General features: G+C 45.8%; 2 protein-coding genes and 1 long non-coding RNA gene across 3 annotated transcripts in view; 2 read left to right on the top strand and 1 right to left on the bottom strand.

Annotated features, from left to right (window-relative positions):
- Positions 1-24094, bottom strand: part of LOC144111955 (uncharacterized) — a 319997-nt gene that overhangs the window by 53116 nt on the left and 242787 nt on the right. The gene's annotated exons all lie outside the window — the stretch shown is intronic.
- LOC144111948 (uncharacterized) lies at positions 1860-2952 on the top strand. The gene is made up of 2 exons (XR_013310161.1): positions 1860-2137; positions 2831-2952. It is a non-coding gene; the product is annotated as an uncharacterized LOC144111948 (long non-coding RNA).
- The window catches only part of LOC144111953 (uncharacterized), a 67460-nt gene continuing 46603 nt past the window's right edge, over positions 3238-24094 (top strand). The window contains exons 1-6 of the mRNA XM_077645048.1: positions 3238-3397; positions 4115-4239; positions 9217-9297; positions 9603-9667; positions 22169-22203; positions 23937-24013. Of these exons, the coding sequence (XP_077501174.1) occupies positions 3238-3397; positions 4115-4239; positions 9217-9297; positions 9603-9667; positions 22169-22203; positions 23937-24013 (543 nt within the window). The remainder of the gene's footprint in view (positions 3398-4114; positions 4240-9216; positions 9298-9602; positions 9668-22168; positions 22204-23936; positions 24014-24094) is intronic.

The following is a 24094-nucleotide window of genomic DNA, read 5'->3' as shown; positions in this document are numbered from 1 at the left end:
CACAAGAATGACGCCAAGAAAGGTTGCACTTCCTCCAACGCACTTGCAGAGCATGCCCAAATGATGCAGCACACCATTGACTGGGAGAACGCCACAATCTTGGACACGAAGAAACCTTTATCTTCACGATTACTTCTCGAATCATTTTACATACAGACGACCAAGAATGCTATCAACAGGACGAGAGGGAATCTCCCCGATATCTACGCCCACTCACTGTGCAGTCAAGTCCGCTTATAAGTAGCGGCCCATTCCGCCCATCCTCATTGTGAACAAGGGACCCGTATGGGTCTCGAAACGTCATGTGTTAAATATTTTTCTTTGGCGAGTGTATGTTTCTTGTGCTTCCAGTATGCTTCCCCCTCGCCAGACAGGATTCTGTCGAACCCTTGATTACGAAACTATCCGATTTCGCTCTCCTTGCTCATCCGCGCCCTGATGCACCCCTACGCCTCCGACTCCGGTGTTGGAGCCGTGCTCCACCAACTCGTGGATGGTTCTTGGAGGCCTCTATCTTTTTTCTCCCGCAAGTTTTCCGCTGCCGAAAGCTGCTACAGTACTTTCCGCCGTGAACTTTTTGCCATGTATATGTCCGTGCGGCATTTCAAGCACTTCCTTGAAGGTCGGCAATTCCACATCACCACCGACCACAAACCACTTATTTTTGCCATCAAATTGGGGAGCGGTAAATTCTCGCCCCGTGAAATTAGTCACCTTTGGTACGTGGCAGAACTCACGACCGACATCAGACATGTGCAAGGTCTTCCCAGTCAAAAAAAACCATTGGGTCCAATTGAAGTTTCCAATGGGGCCCATTGGACCCAAATGGTCAGCCAGTGGGACCCATTGGTCAGCCAATGGGACCCATTGGACCCAAATGTTCAGCCCATTGGACCCATTGGGAGCCAACTGGTCAGCCAGTTGGACTGATGAATCCAACTGGACAGCCCAATTGGTTTCTTTAGTTCCGAGTGGACCATCCACTTGGTTGTGTACTTCCAGTTGGGTCCAACTGAACTTTCCAATTGGACTTATATTCCAACTGGTCAGCTCAATTGTTTTTCCTTGTTCCAACTGGACTACCAAATTGGTTCCCTGCTCCCAAATGGACTGGTCCAACAGATGTCACGTTGTGATGACGGCAGTCCAGCGGGTCGAAAAGATAGCGAAAATAGCTTCCGAACGAAACTCTTTCGGCTGACTTGTGCCCACAATGAACTGATCGAATTACTTGGCGGCGACGGAAGCAACAAGTATGCTCGGCGGTCGCCGAAAAGAGTGCCCACTGTTCTCGGCCGTGCCCAATTTAAAGCTGATAGCGAACTTCTGAGATACGGCGTGCAAAGTTACCATAAGTCTGGAACAACGCAGAAAAGGCTCCGCCTCGGTGCGATCAACTGAGATAAATTTGTGTGCCAGCAGCTTTCATGAATGAAAGAACAAACATTCAGTACAAAGATTTGCGGCAATATTGAGTTTAAATTGTGAATGAACTCGGCACTGGCGAGACATAAGCATTTTCACCTGTTCTTACTAATATACAAACAGTCAATATTTCAGAAACTGGCAGCTCCATCATAGCCTCACTCCATAGACCGCCATATTGCAGTTCAAGCTGATCCAATCAGCTAGTGAGCGATGTTATCCACATTTTCACATAATGCAGAGTACTGTACAAAATAGTCAAATATTAACAATTTATAAACAAAATCGCAATACTTAATTTTAAAAATGTATTAAAAATTTTGTTACTGTTAATCACTTTCAAAAGTTTTACTCTCGGAAAATAAAATGATTCCTCAGTTTCGTATCACCACAACTGTGTTTGTGTCATGGCGCGCGCAGTCAGCGTGGTCGACATGGTCGTGGACTCGTGGTGGCGTGTTTCTTGCGCTGCAGTACAGTGCTCTAGGTGTAGTACTAGGATACCTGTGTGCGCGATGTCTTCGGGTGCGCCTGATTTTGCGTACGTCAGGTATAAAGACAATATAAGCTGTGCGGTGGTGCCCGTCACGGATGTGAAGGACTTTGCACCTGAAAATGCCCAAGACTTTTGATTCGCGAATCTATCAGGTGAAGTGGACAGATGCCGAAGGAGAAGCAGACTTTTATCCGGCCCGCATTCTCATGCTTGGAGGTAATTACCTGCACTTTTCACTGTTAACTTTGTGTGATATGTGTGTGCCTGATGCAAATGTTAAGCATTAATTGTGAAGCTGTTATAGAGCCTACGTTCGCGATCTATGCTTGGAAGCAGAGCACGTGGTCACATCTTTGTGTGCAAAACAATTAATGAACGAACGTAGTTTGATAATGGGAATAGGTCAAATGATTGAATCTTTTTTCTGCTCGTGGAGGATGGCTGCAGCATAGGCACTTTTTCAGCATTGATGATGTGGATAATACAAATCTTCAGGAGTATATATTTATAAAAGTGCTGTATTTGCAGCGCAGGACATTACTCCTGGAATGCAGTATATTGCATTTTGCTATTAATTTGATCGCATTGCGTAATTACGAAATAAAACATAGCAAGTTCCTGTGGTGCTTTATGAATCGCCAACAACAGAATAAAAACAAGCATTCCCATGTTGCAGTTTTCATGACGCACAAATTACTGCTTCTGTTGTGACTGCTTGTATCAAAACTCGCGCAGTTACTGCAGTGAATGCTCATCCATAACTTGATTCCACAAAGAGAATCTTAGTGTGCAGCTTAATGGATTTCGTTTGTTTGTTCACACATTAAATCTTATTCCTTGTTATTTGCTTTTCGGTCTTTAGATTCTCTGCAGTAATGCATTCTGTGTCATGCTTCTGTTTGATTGCAGGGAGCTCGCGAAAGAAATGGAGCCTTAATTTTAGGACCTGCACTAGGACCTGCAAGAAGATTTGTGTCACGACTATTTATTTATTCATTCTTATACTTTAATAAAATGCTACAGATAATGCACTGCTTGCCTCCTGACTGTTTAATAGCCATCTGGTGCCCGATAATCGGAGCAGCCCAGTCGGTATCGGCCATAGAGTGGACCAGTTGGAGTCTACCAATTGGAAATTACCAATTGGAAATTTCCAAATATGTTTTCGACACCATTGGAAAATTCCAATTGGAATAGTCCAATTGGTTTCGGCCAATAGGAATAGTCCAATTGGTTTCGGCCAATTGGAATAGTCCAATTGGAATTTTCCAATGGTGTCGAAAACACATTTGGAAATTTCCAATTGGTAATTTCCAATGGTTTTTTTTGACTGGGTTGACAATGCCCCGGCGGATGCTCTGTCACGTGTTACTGCTTCCCTCGCCTCCGCTGCTCCACCACTGAACCTCGACTTTGCCGCCCTTGCAAAAGTGCAGCAACATGACACGGAAGTTATGGACCTTCGCAGGAACCCACGTTCGCCGGTTTTCCGTGAAATTCTCCTCTCTTCGTGCCCTGTCCCCATCATCTGCGACACTTAGGCCAGCACTCTGTGCCCTTTGGTGCCCTCTGCCTTTCGTTGTCTTGTCTTCGACGCCCTCCGTGGCCTGTCCCATCCCAGAATTCGCGCCATGCAGCACCTTCTCACAAAACGTTACGCCTGGCCTGGCATCAACAAGGACGTGCGCACCTGGGCCCGTGCCTGCCTGGCTTGCCAGTAGTCTAAAACTCAGCGACACACAACCGCTCCCTTCGGCTCGTTCCCTGACTGGGAGAAAATTGACTGGGAGAAAATGACTGGGAGAAAATTGCTGCTTAAATGCGAGTATGTCTGAAAAGTAAAAAAAAGTATGGTCTATAAATGTGTGTGTGTGTATATATATATATTATGTATGCATGTCTTTCTCGAATCCTGTTTTCTTTTTGTCTGCCACCATTATTCACCGGCTGAGTTAATTTATTGTACAGGTAACTATAAAACATTCACATTGATCTTAGAAGCACAATTTCAATCTCAAATACCACGGGCATTTTTTGTGGTTCTGCAGCTTCATTTGTGTAAAGCTGCTTGTGGATGTCATGACTGGTAGGAGCACTGGCAGGCAATTGTTGCTTTTGTGCAGCTGGGAAACGGAGTCTTTTCTTTGCACAAATGCACAAGGGATGCGGGTGTACTCTTGTTCGGACTTGCAGAGTGTGCGCCTCTGGAGAAGGAGATCATCAAATATGAAGGCACAGCTAAGCGGCTGCTCATGGATGGGGTCCAGCAAGAGCAGCAGGTGAAAGCTACCTCGGACAAACAGCGGCTCGCTGTACAGGTAGGTAGGTCCGCGTAGGACCGTCGAGGTGTTTGAGTCATTTCAGTATAAAGCCTGCTGCTACCTGTTTTGCCTGGTTGATGGTGCTTGTACATATCTGGTGAGTGATGTATTGCCACACAACACTCTGCTCAAACAAGTGTGTGTTGCACAACATTGCATAATGCTTTTTCACCGACATATTCTGCGTATCAGTTCTCATACTGCACCTGCGTAGCGAGGAACTATGGACATCTTTGGAATAAACACAAGTAATTACCGGGGCACTTAAGTCTGCTTACATGGAAGAATGCGAAAGCATGGAACTTTCTAGAACGTGGGTTTTTTCTGCGACATCAGTACGTGATTTATTTTTATTTATATTATTTTTATTATATTTTCGTTTTAAATTCAATTATGTTTAAAATTTTCTATTCTTTATTATGTTTTTTACTTCATTTATTTTACGGTTCACGTCCAGGTGCTATGTTGACGTCTATGGCTGTTTTGACATCCAGGTGCTATGTCAACGTCCGTTGCTATTGTGTTGTCGAAGTGTAATTACAATTAAGCAATTACAATTCATCAAAAAATAACCAAATGTTTCCCACAGCAAGATCTAATCACGCACTAACACAATCAAACTTTTGCACATTTATCTTCACAGAATGATATAATAATGCAGAGAAAGTTTTGATGACGCAAAACACGGGACATAAACACAGGCTATCGTGATTTAAAAATGTAATTTTTTTTGTTTAAATAATTAAGCAATTACAATTCATCAACCAAATGTTTCCCACAGCAAGATCTCATCACGCACTAACACAATCAAACTTTTGCACATTTATCTTCACAGAACGATGTAATAATGCGGAGAAAGTTTTGCTGACACGAAACACTGGATATAAAAATGGCTATCATGATTTCAAAGTGTAATTTGTGCATTTAATTAATTAACTAATTACAATTCATCAACCAAATTTTTTCCACAGCAAGATCTCATCATGCACTAACGCAACCAAACTTTTGCACATATATCTTTATAGAACGGCACAATCGTGCAGAGAAGCTATGTTGACGTCCGTGGCTGTTGTGACGTCAAAGTGTAATTCTCGCATTTAATTAATTAATTGCACCACATTGACAAAATTTTTCCCACAGCAGGATCTCATCACACACTAACATAACCAAACTTTTGCACATTTATCTTCAGAGAGCGATGTAATCGTGCAGAGAAAATTTTGCTAACAGGAAACTCTGGACATAATGCTTTCACATTACAAAGACGAGCATGAAAGGAAAATGACTGCGCAAGTGCTTGTCTCACAATTAAATTTTTACTGGAAGGCACAAACGTTCATAGCTGGAAAACAAAACAAGGGCTAGCAAAAAAAAAACAGTTATAGATGATCAGTGCGATTGATGCAGTGAAGTACATGTTAGCATTAGTGTTCCCTGCCCTGGACGTAGCTGCCGCTGGTGGGTTCATGCTGTGTGAATGGGTGACGTGATTCAGTCCGTCAATCACCATGTGACGTTCCGCACACACACTCCACTGCCCCCAATCCAATCCAACAGTCGCTGTGGGACACACCTCTCTCCCTCACTGTTCCCCATTTTGTCACTCTTCCCTACCTGTCCCTTCTCACCCTGTCTTCCCTCTCCCTCCTCTCCCCAAGAGGGAGATTCCCCCTTTCACTTTGCCACCTGCAACTCTTGCCACCCACCCTCTCTTATAGTCTTCCTTCTCTCACTTTCCCTCTCTTTGAAGTGGAAAGGACTGCCCTCTCTGCTTTTCCACTTGCCAGCCCGGGTTTTGGACAGACTTTTTCAACATGGGTGTTCAAATGCTAACGAAATAAAAAGAAATTGGCAGTTCTTTGCTTCGCTTATGTCTACTGATGCAGAAATTTCTTGTGAAGGTATCTTGCACAATATTGCATGCGAAAAAAAAATAATTGAGCAGGCTTACCTTATGCCGCATTATTTGTGAATCTTGGTGAGAGAAAACGCAAAGGTTATTTTTACTCCATCTTGCTCCTTTAATCTCTTCCCTCAAAGGTGCAGTCCACGAGACCACTCGTTATCAGACATACTGCTATCACATCTTAGCTAGTAACTACTTATAACGGGTACACACACCCGCCGCAGTGGCTCAGTGGTTATGGTGCTCGTCTGCTGACCCGAAAGACATTGGTTTGATCCGGGCTGCGGCAGTCAAATTTCGATGGAGACGAAATTCTAGAGTCCTGTGTACTTGTAATGGCAGTGGTTGACATTTCCAGAGCCCTTCACTATGGTGCCCCCATAGCCTGAGCTGCTTCGGGACGTTAAACCCCCATAAACCATAACGGATGCACAGATGTGCACTGAGCATTTCAAAGGCATTTTGAACCACATTGGTGGCGTCTTATGATCGTGCATCCCCATTCCACACACCGAATACCAAAGCCTGCCACTTTCTGCGAACTCAGAGTATGAGGCAGATGCCTACATCGATTAACTCTTCTAAGAATGAAGGTATTGACTCTTGTTTAAAACATATTGGGCACTTATCATAACATGCAACTCTGTGTGATCAACCAGAGCGGGTGAAAGCTTACGGGTGCAGCAGCTGTGTCATCTCTCGAAGGGACGAAAAAAAGAGTTGAACAAGAAAGAAAGAAGGGGGGGGGGGGCTATGTTTGAGGGCTTCGGAATGGGGCATGTGGTATTTTGCATTTCGCCTGCATTAGAACGACCACCGAGGTTGGAAAAAGCAAAAGAAATGAAAGTGCATGAGCCTTTAGACAGCAATATATAAGGGCCACTATCACTGCCTCATGTTGATAGCAGGTTGAAAGAATCAGGAGGTGAAAAAAAAAATGATAGAACAGACATCCCACAAAACACAAGGAGGGCTACGCAACATATAACAAACGTCTACAAAGGTATATGGAAATGTTTAGAAGAAATCTATTTTCAGATGGTCTGTAGACAATGAGGAAAAAAGAGGTTTTATATGCCTGCTAGTGCTCCGCTAAAAAAGATCTAGAAAACTTCTTCGCAAGAACTCGTTAAGAACATATTTAGACATTTTTATTTTTTGCAAATGGCTGCTTATATGAAGCCTGTAGACACCAGATCAGTATGCTATATATTTAGAACCCTCTAAAATCAACTAGTGGAATTTCATTAGGTTTAGTACTCATGCTTTATTTAGAGCTGCTGATTTTGTTTGCTCAGATATCTGCAGTATAGCTCGAACTGCAAAGGGTGGGCAGCTGCCCTTTGCAGCATAAATACACATGCGAATGAGGCAAGAAAACCTACTTCATCAGTCTCTGCCATAGTTTCATCAGTTCATTAGTTTCTGCCAGCGGTGTGCGTGGAGCTTGAAACCAGCATAGTCGAGAAATTGTCTCGCGCTCTACTATGTACGGTATGTCCAACGCACATTCTATATTGCTCTTATTACTCTTATTATATACTGACTTCGAAGAAGAATGCTATTTGCAACGTTCGTTGCGTGGACATTCCTGCTGCCTTAACGGCTGTGCGGAATTATCCTATGTTAATTGGCGCTGAGTCATGTACATGACTAGCTCAGTCATCACTAATCACCAAAATAAAAGACGCATAAAAATGCATATGATTGGACTTAGGTTCTGCGTGGTGTTAGTTCACATCTACCGACTGTGTATGCCAAGTACTTGGACATATATGCAAAGATATGTTTGGAACAAATTGCTGTTAAACAACTTCACTAAAACATTCCCGAGTAAACTTCTCGTCACAGAAATTTTTAAAACATTGCATGGAAAACATATATTTAGAGAAGTTTTTAAAAAGTGTGTGAATAAACCTCTTTTGTCAGTATGTTTTTAAAACGTTTGTGGATAAACCTCCAATGCTGAGATGTTTTTTAAACGTTTCAATCACGAGTTAGACGTTGCTAGATGTTTGGAGTTGTTTGAAGACGTTCTATAGAAGTTATGTGTTTCGTGGGATGCACCACACCCACGTGCATTGGAGTGATGACGATAACTGGCTGGAAATTGTAATTTAAAGGCACCAAAACCACACACACACACGAGAGAAGAGAACAGGATAGAGCACCTGTCCCATTCTCTTCTCTCGTGTGTGTGTGTGTGTGTGGTTTTGGTGCCTTTAAATTACAATGGTCAATTGCCAACTAGCCCGACAAAAAGGTCTCTTAAGCTGGTTGGAAAATCAGATATCCCTGTGTGTTTGTCCCCAAGCCATCTCTGCAACCGACTGTGCCCTAACCGCTGAGCCACCATCAGGGGCTCAACTTGGCAGCACCAAAATATCTGTGCGGAAAGCAGCATTTTCGTATCTTTGAAGCATGAAACTGTTTGATACTCTAGCCTGGCATTGTAGCCTTGTTTCAAATCAAAGTACCCTGGCAGGCATGGACAAAAGGGTGAGGTTCATATGAGGCAAGCAGGTTGCCAGCATCCCAGCTCCAGGGATCATATGAGCAACGGCTGATACCATCACAGGAACTGTTGACGGTTTAGGGCAAAAGTAGGTATGAGTGAGTGTTGGAATTCAGAGTGAATGAGCAGAGGCACTCGCACCTGCAGCAAAGCATGGTAAATCATGTTCTCAAAGAACTACCACATGTTACAGTGTTGGCATGTACGGGCTCAGCAGGCACACACTTGGCAGGCAAGCTTTTACAAGCCATCTCCGGCATACCATGCAGCTACACTGTGGGCGCAGCTGTGGCTCATAAAGGGAGATGGCAAAAATGGAGGTAGCGAGCCTGGTGCTAATGGACTGTTGTAGTCTTATTTAGCCATTTTTAGCTAAGTAGCGCGTGATTGGTGGTAGCATGCTTACCACTATGCTTCTGCCAATCATATTTTACTCTCCAAGCTTGCTGCAATCTCTAGGTTGCAGAGCGAAAGTTTTGGTGTACAGTAGAATGTTGTATTTGCTATCTGAAGAGAGCTGATGTGGGTTGTGCTCTTTGCACCTGCTTTGCAGCAATTCACCAAGGTCAAAATGGAGTTGAAGGAAATGAAACAACAGTGGGAGCAAGTCGAGGGTGAAGTGGAGTTCTGCAAGGTGAGCTTTTACTTCTTTTTATGCGGCGAATGCGTGTGAGGCTGCAGAAAGTAGAAGCCATACGTCACAAAGCTTAGAGAGGCGAGCAGCACATATCCGATGGGATAGCGCTGCTTTCCGCTATCGCGTCGCCTCCATGTATATGGTCTATTCATGCACTTTCGCATTGTGTTCGCTGCCAGATCTGTGTGGAAGTGGAAACCAACTACACTGAGGCTAAACATTTTGAAAGAAAAAAAAATAGGAACACTGGGGCATGTTCAGGGATTTTGTACACTTACCCCCCTTTTTTTGTTCCTGTGCAGAATGCTATTCCGAGGTTCATAGCGCTGCTTCGTGAGGAACAAGCGCAAACAGCTACGCTGCACCGGTGAGCTTGTGTCATGTTACAAGAGTTGCACTGGATGAAATATGTCTCTAGAAGCTTGCTAGTTGCTGTCCACTCAAGGCAGAGGGCGTTCTTCTCATGCATTGGATGCAATAACGTGGTAGCGTTAGAGCAAATGTCCAGTGAAGACCTTGGGGCTACAATGAAATTCCTCATTGGTCTACAGGATTGCGACATCATTCCACCACCGTTGCATGTAGCCTGTGAGGGAAGAAAAACAGTTATGCTGAAAAGAAAAATGGCTGAGCTGGTACTCAAAGCGATGCCCCTTTCGTCTTGAGCCGGGCATGCTACCCTGCCATGGAGGAGCTTTGAGTGTGATAAAAGGAGGTCTTGTGTGAGCACCTTGCACTGCAGAGTAGGCTGCACAGCAGGCAAAAACATCCAGTTAATTAAGGTTACCAATTAGCATCGCCAGTTAATGTTGCCAACTAACAAAGCCTTTTTGCGTATGAACAGCCGACAGCCGCTTAATGTATTGTAGTGGCACCGGCATGCGGCGGAGTACTTCGCAGCTCCAAGAGATGGCACTTAAGGAATGCGTTTTGATTATGAAGGGTGTGAAGCAGAAGAAGACTTGGAATGACAGTGCTGAGATGGGGTGAGTGATAAAGCATTGTGTTGGAGAAAGAAAAGAATATGTAGGGCCCATGTTAGCGAACTGGTGTAGAAAGAGGACCTCAGGCCATTGATGGGATCCATTAGCGCTATCGTGTCATGTCCTTAAGGCAGAGCTCAAGGGCCATTTGCAACTAAATTTTACTTTGCCTAGAATGCCTCTCAATATGTTGGGTGCATCATAAAAATAACTGTAAGAATGTTCTACACTTAGAGAATCAGCACTGGTGTTGAAAAAGCTCTATAACAGGCGATGCGTGCACCTGGTAGCGTATGGCTGAATTGGTAGCGCGTCCCCGACTTTCCGAACGGCAACGCTATCGCGTGTTGGTTTGGACAAGAGAACAAAGAAATCAAACGAAACAAAACGAAGCCGTATTTATTCTTTAAAGGAAAAAGGCCAATAAGAAATGGAAATGAAAACAAGAAAACACACACTCAACACGCGTACAGCACTACAGAATAAAAGGAAAGAGTTCACCAGGTAGTGAGCGTCCCAGGTGAAGCGGGGATACCTTGCAGACAGGGCGAACGCGGTCAATGTAGTGCGACGCTGCTGGCAATGCGACAAAGGAAGCGGCGGAAGGGGGCCAGGTGGTAGTAGGAGCGGAGAGGAACACAGGGAGACGCCGCTGGTCTCCCGTCAACAGCCCGAAGAACTTGGCAGCTGCAGGAAAAGCATAGCCAGGTCCCGTCGACAGTGTCACAAAATGCCAGAGGCTTAAAGCAGGTTATCCAAGACTGCCTTTTGGCAACACGGACTCTCAGACCATCGGCTGCCACCTCCACACTTGCAAAGAATGCAGGAGGCTTGCGTCTGTGATCCAAGAGAGGTCACCGGCAGCATGGACCCAACGTCCGACGGCTGCCACCTCCACGCTTGAATGATCTGATCTCTACTGCGGTGCCTTCCTTTACACCTTGGCTCTCTGACATGTTAGCTCTCCGCTCCTCGTGCTCGCCGCGCTCTTTGTTGCCGTCGCCTCGTGCACACCCTTTGCATGCGCACATGCGCAACGCTGGGCTGGCACACGCAGCACTCCGCTGTCCGACGGACCACTGTCGACGCACTGCATTCGAAAATCCACGATGATTTGGTGTGCACCTGACATATGCCCACCCTTCGAAAAAGTTTTGTCGCAGAAAAAACTGCCATCGGTGCACACAACACGAATGTTTACGTGGGAAGCAGTTGATGCACGAACAGTAATGTTCACGTGATAAACTGTCAAGTTAGACGCCGCCGTAGTCACCGGACTTTACACAGGACACATGGAGGCACATGGAAACGCGCACAGAGGGAACATGTCAAACCTTATACACAGAGGGTCAAACCTTATGCATGTGACAAAAGGGAAAATAAAAATAGTACAAAATATCAGACACAAACTTTACACATGTGTATACCATAAAGGTGAATATGTACACACTGAGCAACACATAACCGGAGAACGAAAGAAGAAAAACAACCCACAAACACTACCAGGCCACATTTGCACAGGTAACAATTGCAAACACCGGATAGTAATAGTATACATTGGGTATCACTCTCCGGCAATTATAAACCACTCATGCAATCAGCGCCTATGTTTTCTGAGCCTGTCAGCCTCTTCGATTAAACAACGAAAGATGACGCTTGCACGGTCTCTTGGGACGCACGCTCTTCGTACCGCTTAAGCATATTGATGTGGAAGAGCTTCTTAGTGTGGCCCAAGTTGATCCAATTATCCACGTCACTGCCAGAAACCACGAATGGACCTCTTCACTGCATTACCAGTTTATTGTGGCTGCTCGGCAAAAGAATGAGGGCACAATCTCCAACCCTTAAATGCCGCTTCTTGCTGTTCCTATCTTAATATCTTTTCTGAGAATGTTGGGCACTCAACAGATTTTGATGTGCTGCTCTCACAGTTTGCTCGAGACGTTTTCTTAGATCGAGAACGTTTCATAGGTTGCCTTCGTGTCTTCTCCCAGCTCTTCCTTTGTCCAGAGCTCTCTGAGAACTGCGAGCGGTCCTCGAACATGTCCTCCAAATATCAACTTAAGCGGAGAAAGCCCCAGACTCGCCTGTGGTACCTCGCTATATGCGAACATCAGCGGAGCAATATAACGATCCCATGTTTTGGGCTGCTCTAGACTTAGCTTCCGCAGCATCTGCTTGAGTGTGCCGTTAAATTTCTCCACCATCCCATTGCACATCGGATGGTAAGGTGTCGTGCTGAGATGTTTCACCGCCAAGAGATCATTGAGCTCTCTCATCATTTCGGAAGTGAAATAGGAGCCCTAGTCACAAAGGATCTCTCTCGGAAAACCTATACGTTAGAACATCCTCACCAAACCTTCAGCCACGATTGCTAAAATCTATTTTTGGCAGAGCCACGGCCTCGGGATACCGCATGGCAAAATCGATGAGTGAGAATATATCTGTTCCATTTCACTGATGTGGGCGACAGTGGACCAGCAATATTGTTACGTGGCGACCCGCTGAAGAGTGAGGCGAGATGTATGATAGCAGTGAGATGGTGTTTAATGGCGGCTGCCCTAGCGCGAGTGCTTCGTCCCGCACCACTGCCAGCGTCATTGTCTTCGTGACACTACCCGAGGCTGCCGAGCGATCGTCCCGATCGTGAATCGAAGAAGATATCGACGAAGAGTTGCGCTCGATGGTGATAGGTTCACAGGACGCTACAATAGAAATGGCATGGTGGTGAAGTGCTGGCCGCCACGATGAAAGAGATTTGCGAATGAATCCTGGTCCATGAAGCTTACGGGCCGCAGGTCGCCAGGAGCCGACGGCCGAAGCCCTAAGACGCACCGAAAGGCAGGGGCAGGGGGGCTGTGTGTTCATGTGTGGACAGCGTCTCGGGCCGGTCGGGTCATGGGGTCGGGTCGCAGCGGCGGCGTCATGTCGTCGTATCTTGTGATCAAGGCAGGGGACGGGGCTTGGGTGAGCGGCGATGTCAGTTCGGGCTTGGCAGGCTGGAGCACGGCCGGCCGACGCGGATCAGGAATTCATGGCCGACGACCACGGTCGACACAGGACACTGAAGCTCCGAAACCAGGATAGGGGATGATACCCCGCACCTCACACCAAATGTTACGTGGCGACCGGCCGAAGATTGAGGCGAGATGTATGATGGCAGTGAGATGATGTTTAATGGCGGCTTCCCTAGCGCGAGCACTCCGTCCCGCGCCACTGCCAGCGTCATCGTCTTCGTGACAATATCGGCAGCGGCCCGATCAAATGGAGTGTCAATAAGAGGCATGAGTCCCAATAGAGCTTTCCCTACTTTGCCTTTCGGGCTCGTCCTTTGGCAGGAGTCGCACGAGCTGACATACCTCTTAATCTCCTCCTGCACTCCCAGCCAGTAGAATTGTTCCAGAACTCGATCTGTAGTCTTCTTAATGCCCTGGTGCCCTGCCAACGGGCTATCGTGGGCAAGCCTCAACACTTGTGATCGGCAAGACTTGGGAGAAGCACTACCTGTCGAACCTCTCTGCCAGAGGCGGTACAGCAAACCTTTTCAACAGCACATGAGTGCGAAATGCCGTGCTTGCCATGGAACAAGTTCCCTACTTTCAACGAACACGCCTTCAATGACTCATCGTCTCTTTGCTATGCTTCTAACATTTCCTTGGTGAACCTCCTAGGACCAACGCTTAAAGCAGTATTTTCTCTCCTTCGTCCAGAAACTTCCTTTCCAGCCAACACCACTTTTCGGCCCTCGCCCTCACCATTTTTACTGGCGTCCCCGTCATTGACTATTTCAGGACATAATTTAGCAACACACCCCAATTTCTTCCAATTAATACCTGGATTTGGCGGCTCACGGGCCTGTGGTATATTTCCAATTATAACATCGTATAATGGTGTCTCCATGCACTTTACCACGGCCGTGCCAGTGAAATAAGGGAAAGCGATATAGACTTCTGCCTCGGGAACTTCCAGACTACTGCCATCAACAAGGAATACCGTAGATGTCGAGCCAGTGAGAGCTGAGTCAGAAACTAGGGCTCTCCGCACCACTACTGTATTGCTCCCCGTGTCCCGTAAAACATGTACGGGTAGGCCTCGGAGCTCACCCTCTAGTACAGGCATGTGTTTGGCGTCTGCAGGCTTTTTCCGGACAAGTCCGACCACCACCTTATCCTCAGCTTGTTCAAGCCTATCTGCAGCTGTGGACACCGTTTCGGATGCAACACACTCTGACTGAACACAACAGGACGATTTCTTCTGGTTTTTATGCTTTTTTTGAGCAGGAATTACATCATGCCCTGTTTTTCGGCAATAAACTCAATAAAGCTGCCTTGGCTTAGACAGACAGTCGGCAGCCTTGTGTCCCTGTCGGTTACAAATGAGGCACCTCCCTGACTGTCTCTTTGATGGAACATCCTTTTCCCTCGGGACGCCCACCTTGAACAATTCATTGAACGAAGACAAATTTCTTTGCCGCTCGCCCTCTGGAAAGTTGTCTGCTGCCTCAGCCATTTTGTCCAGTGTCTTGCACTCTCTTTCTCGAAAGAAAACTGACAGACGACTATGACAGTTCCTCATGAACTGTTCGGCCACCATCAAGTCACGTAAATCATCGTACGTTATGGCCGTTCCCGACATCTCGACCCATCGATCGAAAAGACTGAGCAAACGTGCTGCGTATTGCTTGCCTGTTTCTTTATCAAGCGGCTTACTTTCAAGAAACCTTTTGCGATAACCTTCTGCTGTAAACTGAAAATGTTGGAGCAAGGCTAGTTTTGGCTTATCATAATTCATTGAATCTGCTGGGGACAGTCGACCGAGCACACGGAGAGCTTCCCCAGTCAAAGACATACTGAGTGCTGTAGCCCATTTTTCCTTGGGCCAGCTGTGCCCTTCTGCGATTCGCTCAAAACGTTAGAGGTATGCATCCAAATCATCCCTGCGATCGTCGAAAGGCGGGATCAATGTGTGTGGACTAACCGCTGCTGAGGGCCCCTGTGCGGATTCTTGATTACCCCCTCCTGCTTCTGTGAGCCTTAATTGGAGCTGCAATCTACGCTCTTCAGCTTCTGCTAGCAACTCTGCATTCTCACGTTCGGCTTGTGCTTTGCGCTCCTCAGCCTCTGCTTGCACCTTGGCATGCTCGCCTTCGGCTGCTCGTGTGGCGTGTTCCTTTTCCTGCTCAGCGGCAACCCACGAGCACAGCTCGGCGTCTTTCAACCCCAACTCTTTGCCTAATTCAATTAATTCCTTTAGCGTGCTCATCGTTTCCTTATTAAAAAAAATTCATCAATATAAGTTAAACGGCTTCGTCCTGTCGCAGACGCCAATTGTCGAGAATTGGTAGCGCGTCCCCGACTTTCCGAAGGGGAGCTCTATCACATGCAAGTTCGAACAAGAGAACAAAGAGATCAAACAAAACAAAAACGAAGCCGAAGGAAAAGAGCCAATAAGAAACGGAAACGAAAACAAGAAAACGAACACTCAACATGCGTACAACACTACAGAATAAAAGGAAAGAGTTCATCAGGTACTGAGCGTCCCAGGTGAAGCGGGGATGCCTTGCCGACAGGGCGAACACTGGTCGATGTAGTGCGACGCGTCACTGGCGATGCCTCAAAGGAAGCGGCAGAAGGGAGCCAAGGGGTAGTAGGAGCGGAGAGGAACACAGGGAGATGCCGCTGGTCTCCCGTCAACAGCCCAAAAAGCTTGGCAGCCGCAGGAAAAACGTAGCCAGGTCCTATCGACAGTGTCACGAAATGCCAGAGGCTTAAAGCAGGCTATCCAAGTGTGCCTTTCGGCAACACGGACCCTCAGTCCATCGGCTGCCACCTCCGCACTTGCAAAGAACGCAGGAGGCTTGTGTCGCTGATCCAAGGGAGGTCACCGGCAGCACGGACCCAACGTCTGACAGCCGCCACTTCCACACTTGAATGACCCGATCTCCACTGCGCTGCCTTCCTTTACAGTAAACCTCAGTTCTCTGACACGTCAGCTCTCCACTCCTCATGCTCGCCACGCTCTTTGTCGCCTCGCGCACACCCTTCGCACACGCACACGCGCAACGCTGGGCTGGCACGCGCAACGCTCCGCTGTCCGACGCACTACTGTCAACACACCGGATTTGAAAATCCACGATGATTTGGTGTGCACCTCACAATGGCACAGTCAGGGACATGATGAAGGTATTGACCACTGAGAACCTTCCTCAAGCCGTGCCCAATCATATGAATATATTACGGACGGCATGAAAGGCTTGTGGCTGGAAATAAGGCTTGAGCCTCATTGGCAGCCCTGCTGTGGTACTGTACAAGAGTGTTTCAAAATTTTAGGAGCAGTTACATTGCTAAAACACTGGTAGACATCGAGGCACGAACACGCCTGCTGCCTTCCAATGCTCATGCTGCATGCATTTCCAAAGTATCGAAAACAGCTAACGTTGTCCGGCATACGGCGGTCCCCTTTATTTCACAAAGCGTTCTGGTGAGTTTCTTGCCTGGATGGGTCAAAATGAATATAAAACCCACATCACCTATTGCATTTTCAGCCAAAAAAGACAGTTTTTGCAAAGGCTCTGCTAGCAGAGCAGACATCTGAAACAAAAGGCGGTCTCTGCTTGCGTGTGTCCGTACGCAGTGCTGGAAATTCTTGCGATCAGCATTTGCATCGCTAATTGTACATGCTTGGAATGCATGTCCCCTCCCTGCGCTTTGTATGGGAAGCAGTTAGCTTCCGAAATGCCCCCGAACTGCTGGCCCTAGCAGCCCCTCTTTAGACCGAGTGGTACGTTTTTATGTTATTTTCAGCACTTGATAATGGTGGCCTTTTCTGTTCTCAAATTTTGGTTTGAAAAATGATTATTTTTGCGAAATATTTCTAATGTATTTGCCAAAAGTAACCGGGCAACGACGGTTTGTTTCTTAGCTGCATAGTGAAGCACTCATGGCAGCCCTCAAGCTCTGAATGTGTGTAATGTAAAATGAATGCTTGTACTCACTTTGTGACACTTTTTAGTTTTTAAGGCTGCTGTAAAGGCTTCTTATACAGTTTAGAAGCAAAAACCTGTTACAATTGTTTTCATTTACGAAGACTCCATAAAGTATGTCACAATTTCCATGCACGTGGGATTATTGAAGTACACACGTCTTCCTTTCGGTGTGTCATCGGCACCAGCGTTGTTCCAAAGGGAGATGGAGAACCTTTTCCGGGGGCTGCCACATGTTGTAGTATATTTCGATGACATCCATTTCACTGGCTCGAATGATGTAGAGCACCTTCGCAACCTCAGGGATGTCCTTTCTCAACTCCGTGGTGTTGGCCTTAAGTTGAAGCTCGACAAGTGCCATTTTTTCGTCGAACAAGTTGAATACCTTGGGCACATCATAAGCAAACAAGGGCTGTCTCCAAGTTTGAGCAAAAGTATCTGCCATCCTTCTTGCACCTGCTCCCTGTGACGTCAAGGAACTCCAAAGTTTTTTAGGACTTGTGAACTTCTACAGTCGTTTTCTACCAAACCTTTCCGGACGCCTCCATCCTCTGCATTTGCTTTTCATGAACGAGAAGAAATGGGTGTGGGAAAAGGAGCAAGAAAACACATTCAGTGGAGTGAAGCAGTTAAAAGCATCAGCTCCAGTCCTAGTGCATTTTGACCCAAAAAAACCATTGTGTCTCAGTTCTGATGCCTCTACGTATGGGAATGGCGCAGTTTTGGCACACCGAGAATCTGATGGTCGAGAACTGCTCATTGCTTTTGCTTCCAGATGTTTGTCTCGTGAAGAGCTGTGCAGCCTGCCAATCTTACCTGCGTACACCGCAACGCATTCAGCATACACCATGGCCATTTCCTCAGAGAACCTGGTCAAGGCTTCACATAGACTTTGGGGGCCCATTCATTGGTCATACTTTCCTGGTCATTGTTGACGCCTACTCAGAATGGGTTGAAGTTTTCCCAGTGAGTTCAATGTCAGCGGATGTTGTTATCAACTCATTCTGAACAGCATTTGCACAGCATGGACTGCCGGACCTCATCGTGTCCGATAATGGACCTGCCTTTGCAAGTGAGCAATATTTGGAATTCTTGACACGTAATAGAATACGTCTTGCATGCTTGTACCTCCCTACCATTCAGCTTCGAATGGCATGGCAGAGCATGTCGTACAGACTGTCAAGAACAAGATCAAGAAGAGTGGATCATTTCAAACCCATATTTCACGGTTCTTATTACAGAACCATACCACATGAAATCACAGGCAGTGCACCGTGTTAAATGCTCATGGGAAGGATGTTCAAGACACCTTTAGATGTTCTTCGCCCAAGTCTGCATAATTGAGTGCTGCTGAGACAGCTTAGACAGAAGCTGCAGGCCGATAAAGGATGCCATTCTTCTCCATTGCCAAATGTGGGTGACCACGTATTCACATAGAATTTTCAGCAGGGGCCACCGTGGATAGCTGCACGTGGTACAAGCACCACAGGCCAGTCAGCAGCTGCAGCCTCTCTCAGTGACGGTACTGTCTAACACAAGCTCGGTGACCACCTTCACCCTCAATCCCAAGAAGCCTCCCAGCCAACCGCTGGGCTCCTGTGACACAAGACGCTTTGCAGGCATCCAGAAACTGTGTGTGACACCAACCTTGCTTGAGCCAGCCTTGAGTGACACTAATGGCACAGAAGAGACGGCTATATACTTTCCTAAATCAGTGTGCAGCACGCGCATGCCCCGGTTGCGAAGAAGCTCTAGGAGCCGCAAGCTAGTGCAGCGCTACTCACCATAATGCTCTCCTTGAACAATCTAATGGGGGAGGACTGTTACAATGTTGTTCTCATTTCTAGTTTCGTTTTCATTCAGTCGTTCACGTGGCGCCACCAAGAGGCAGCGCCACGATCATGTGAGAATAAAAAGGGCACGGCACGGGCAGTGCATGTGTGTGGTTTGCACAGTGGAACACAGTGTGTATTCAGAGTGTAGCCATTGATGGCGACCGCCGAGCTTGTACGCCTCTCGGCAAGGGCCATCATGCTCGTAACAAAGCCTGTTGCTCAGTTACTTTTTGGAAACGGGGTATTGACTTCTATTACGGATGTCAACTCTCATTTTCACTGCTCTCTGTTGGCGTACTACTAGAAAAACGCCTTTTTACGGAGTGAAAATTTTTATTGTAGTTGGCCTTTAAGTGTCACCCGAATCTTTTTGGCTCATCCTCTTTAATTCAAAATTATCAACAGCTGACAATATTTTTGTTTCTGCAGAATCCAGTGGCATATGGTCATATAACAGTTTCTGTATGGGCGTGGGTTGGCATGCTGTGGCTGGGTTACTCTTGCTTTGCCCACTCGCTTCTCTGGTTGGTGGACAGCGCCTGTAGTCGTGGCCACACATCATATCTATGAAATGGAACGTGGCATGTCTGTTGTGGCACTGAGCCCAGCTATGACCACAGCAAAGCAAGCATTAAAAGCAGCCCAACACCGCATTGAAGCTTTGTGCTAAAGTTTGCGTTGAAAGTGCCTCAAACTTCATAGCGAGGTTAGCTGTGGGCTACATACATGAAGCTTCCTCAAAACCTGGGCCCGTTTGTGCTCGGTTGCTGACCCAAAAGACGTGGGTTCAATCCCGGCCACGGCTGTTGCATTTCTATGGAGGAGAGGTTTTAGAGACCCGTGTACTGTGCAATGTTAATGCACATTACAGAACCTCAAGTGATCGAAGTTTCTGGAGCTCTTCACTACGGTGTCCCCCCTCATAGCATGAGTCGCCTTGGGATGTTAAACCCCAATAAACCAATCCTAAACCATCTTCCGTTCAGTTCTTCTGTATAAAGATAGGTTGAGGTTATCTGTGCAGCTTCTTTTTACTTTCGAGCAATTAAGGCACCAATGGTAACCGTGCCAATGGCTTGGAGCAGGTGGCCAAGATTTCCTCAGCCAATTTTCACAAATTTACAAAGCACATGCCATATGACATATAACACATCAGCTCTCTCCTATCTAGAAGCACCTGAAAGCCAAAGATTGTATTGGCTAATAACATTGGCAGTGAAAGCTATGCAATGCACCGGTTCATGTGCAGTGGGCAGACTTAAAGCAGCACTGGCATTTGTGGCTGTTGCTTTGATTTTGTCAAAATCTGCTGTTGACCTCTGCATAGCTGCAGAGGAGGATGATACCACATTTCGGCACTAATTTTCACATGCCATAATGAAACATAACAGCAGTGGTGGTTTTTCTTTTCTGAAAGACATTAGAACCAACTGCGCTTAACAGTCAGTGCGTAATGTGTAAAAATGTATCGGAAAGTTTTTGGTGGAAATTAATGTGCCTTTGATTTGCAAAGTGCCACCCTGATCAACGCGAAGAACGCATACAGAGACAACTTGCGCTGTGCTCGAGAGAAAAGCTCCAAGAGGAAATTTTTTTTTCTTGCTACAAGCAGAATGAGACAAATATATGTGTGTGAGCTGGGAATGGATATGTCCCTCTTTAAAAGGAATTTACACTGTTTTGAAGATGCATTAAATAACACAAGCACACAGTGGCCATGTAAGTAAATATTCCCAAACTTGCATTGAAGGACGTTCTTTATTTCTTTTTTTTATTTATCTTTCAAACTGAATACAAAAAGCAATCACAAGAATTTGTTGAGCTAATAGCCGAAGCTAGTAGAGGCCGTTTACACTGTTATTTAAGCAACAGGATGCACGCAAAGAAGACAGAGTTCCGAGCCATTTTAATTTCTAGTGGCACGGTATTCCATACTTTAGCCCCATTATACTCGATTAGGTGCTGTCAGTGGGTGTTTCAGGTTATAGGGTAGTTAAAATTTATATTGCTTGCATGCCTGGTATTCCTGTTAGGCAGCACAGAAATGTTTGAAGGAAGGCAATTGTTTCGTATAATAATATTTACAACCATCGCGGTTTTCATTTCATACAGCAAAGGAAACTGCAAAATCTGCAACCTATTGAACTAGGAAGTACTGGACTGATACCTGTTGGAGTATGTTATTATACACAGTGCTCTTTTCTGCAAAGAGAAAATTTGATCAATATAGGACCTGTATCTGGTAGCCCTCGATTCGCAGCAGTATATGTTAAATGGCAAGTTAGAGAAATTGTTTACTTAGAGAAAATTATATAATTTTTAGCACAGTTATGTCCAGAAACCCCCATGTGTTAAGTAGAATGTAACAAGCTGAAGCAAGCTTACAGCACAAAGTATCAGTGTGTTTCCACACAGCATGTCTAAAGAAATGCTGTGGGGAAATCCTTTTTACTGTGCATAATTAAGATTTTTTTTTTTGCGCAGGTGCTGTTTGCTCTTTTGAACATTTTTTTTTTCACCCAGTCTAGTTCAGTGCTGTGAAGTGTCACTGTGTGGCACTTAGGCGTTGTCATGTTTGTTTTTTGTTGTGTATAAGATGCTGTATGTAAAGTTCATATTTTTTTTGTCCAACTTATGCCGTTTGCAGCTTGTGCTACTGGAAGTAAAGTGTCCTAGAAACTTCTTATGTTATTTCTTTGTGTTTTGCATATAGTATATGGAAACCATTTCATAGGCACATTTTTGTTTTGCATATACTCTGTGAAAAATTATACTCCATGTCGTTTTTTGTTTGTGTATCGCTATGTGAAAACTATGCAACTGTAGTAGGTGTAGACATTCTTTCCTGTATTTCCTGGTGGCAGAAAGAATAGGGCAATTCTGCGGCACCCTTCTTTTGATATCCTTAAGTGTGCAAACATTGATTTACTGCCCTAACGAGCAAGTAAAATAAAATGATCAGTACAGTGGGAGATTCAGTGGTTGCTGCGGCAAAATGGCTGTCATTACTGTAACACCGTGAAGGAAGCGTGTTCTGTTTGTTTGCCAATCCTCTCTTCATTGTGCAGGTCTTACGAGGAGGAGCAGCAGCTGCCCGACGATGGTGGGTGGACACCTTGTGGGGGGTTGCTGACTGGCAGCAACTTTCTCTCTCTTTTCTCTGTACTTGTGATAGGATATTGAGCAGAAAAAAAAAAGTGGCACTTGTCGTGCATGGGTGGTTGTATGCAAAGCATGTATACTTGTGGGATGCTACCAGGGATAACTGTAGCCTCAGCTTTTGTTGAGTCGTAGCCTGTTCAGTCAATGTTTTACTGAGCACCTGTGAGACAGCGCAAGGGATGCTGATGCCAGTGGCTGCACCCTCATCTTAAAGCATGTGGCACAAGAGTAGTGTAGCTTGCGCTTCATGAAAGTCTGTGTTGAGCATCATTTTGTTTATTTGTTTATTTGATTCCTCAAGGGTCCCATGTCAAGATAATTGCACGAGGGAGTGGGCGTATTGCAAGGCAAAAAAAAAATGGCTGTGGTTTAGCTCTGGTTAAACCTGGAGTGACGAGATAGCTACATCTGGCCGAGTGGAACTCGCTCAGTCGAATTGCAAAGTCAGCCTTTCGCCGCTCCGTTTCGCTGGGCGTTCCTTCTTCATCTTCGTCCCTGGACGTGATTCACTCTTTCCCCCCTCTCCACTCCCCCTCCACTCAGTTTCGCCAGAGCGCCGCGCCACCGGCAGCTGCTCCGCACCACGTGACTAACAACGTGGCGGCACCGCCACACTGAAGGCTCGAAATGCTAGCGTAATGTAGCTATTGCTACAAAGAAATTCAATGAAAATCACGATGAATTGTTATCGATGAGCTGCTTGAATGTTACTGGGTCGACGATGGTGGCAACTTCAGTGGCCATTCCATTCCAGTCTTATGCTGTGCGCAGGAAGAATGACTGCTGAAAAGTTGTAGTATATAGGCTTGCACAGCTCATTTCTAGTAACACAATGCATTCATCATGGCTGTGTGAAACAGCATGTTCAATTTAATTTCTGCTTTTGTTCGTTACGTCTGGACGGTACACAGCACAGCATGGCTCAGAGAGTGATGACTAACTCCAGTAATAAGGTGGTTGAAATGGCCTAATATAAGCTTTGAAATTTTTGTTCAGCGAGCAGGAAGCAGGTTGTAGGTAATGTTTGCGACATCACAGATGCACTTTTAAGTATAAGAATTGCCTAAACTGGAATGATAAAAATGGTAAACTTTAAAATTGAATAGTGCCAAGCTTGTCCAAAATGATCTAGGGCAGAGAGAAAAATCTACATGATAGTTTAATTCTAATAAGTGATCATTGAAATGAGCCTGAAGAACACACCATGAGCTAGTTGGTTGTTCATCACTACGAAAACAGCACAAACTTCACGAAGGACTCAGAAAGGGAAGACGAGACAGACATTGAACTAACAACTTCGAGGTGTCAGAGTAATAAGCCTTCAGTTGTTAGTTCAGCGTCTGCATTCCGTCTTCCCTTTCTGCGTCCTTCATGAAGTTTGTGCTGTTTTCACTCTGATAATTGAAAAATCACTAGAGTTGCCCTTCTAATGTGCCTGCCTAAAGCATCCCTGCCTCACCGTTTTCTCTCTTAGTTTTGTCATTGAGTATAAATTCGGTGATCGGAAACATAATTGGCTTCTTCTATCGAAATGCTGTTGTCTGTGCAGGTATATAATCGTAATAAGGGCGAGCAGACGGTGCTGGTTTGGCCACGGCTGCCGAAATACTGATGTGCCACTTTTACTTGTCAGGGGTTGAGGCAATGGAACCAAACAGTGCATTGTTTGTGCAGTGTTGGAGGTGGAGCGAAAGGCACAGGCATCGTATAACAGCCGGAAGCGGTTTTGGCTCAAACAAGACAAAGCAGAGGTACGTTGTCAATGCTTTATTGATTGCATTATTTTTTTTTGCGTCAGTTGTTAGGGAATTAAAGAAAATTTTAGTTTTATA

This window comes from Amblyomma americanum, unplaced genomic scaffold (assembly GCF_052857255.1).
Source record: "Amblyomma americanum isolate KBUSLIRL-KWMA unplaced genomic scaffold, ASM5285725v1 scaffold_19, whole genome shotgun sequence".
Lineage (NCBI taxonomy): Eukaryota > Metazoa > Arthropoda > Arachnida > Ixodida > Ixodidae > Amblyomma > Amblyomma americanum.
This window is presented reverse-complemented; position numbering and strand designations above follow the sequence as displayed.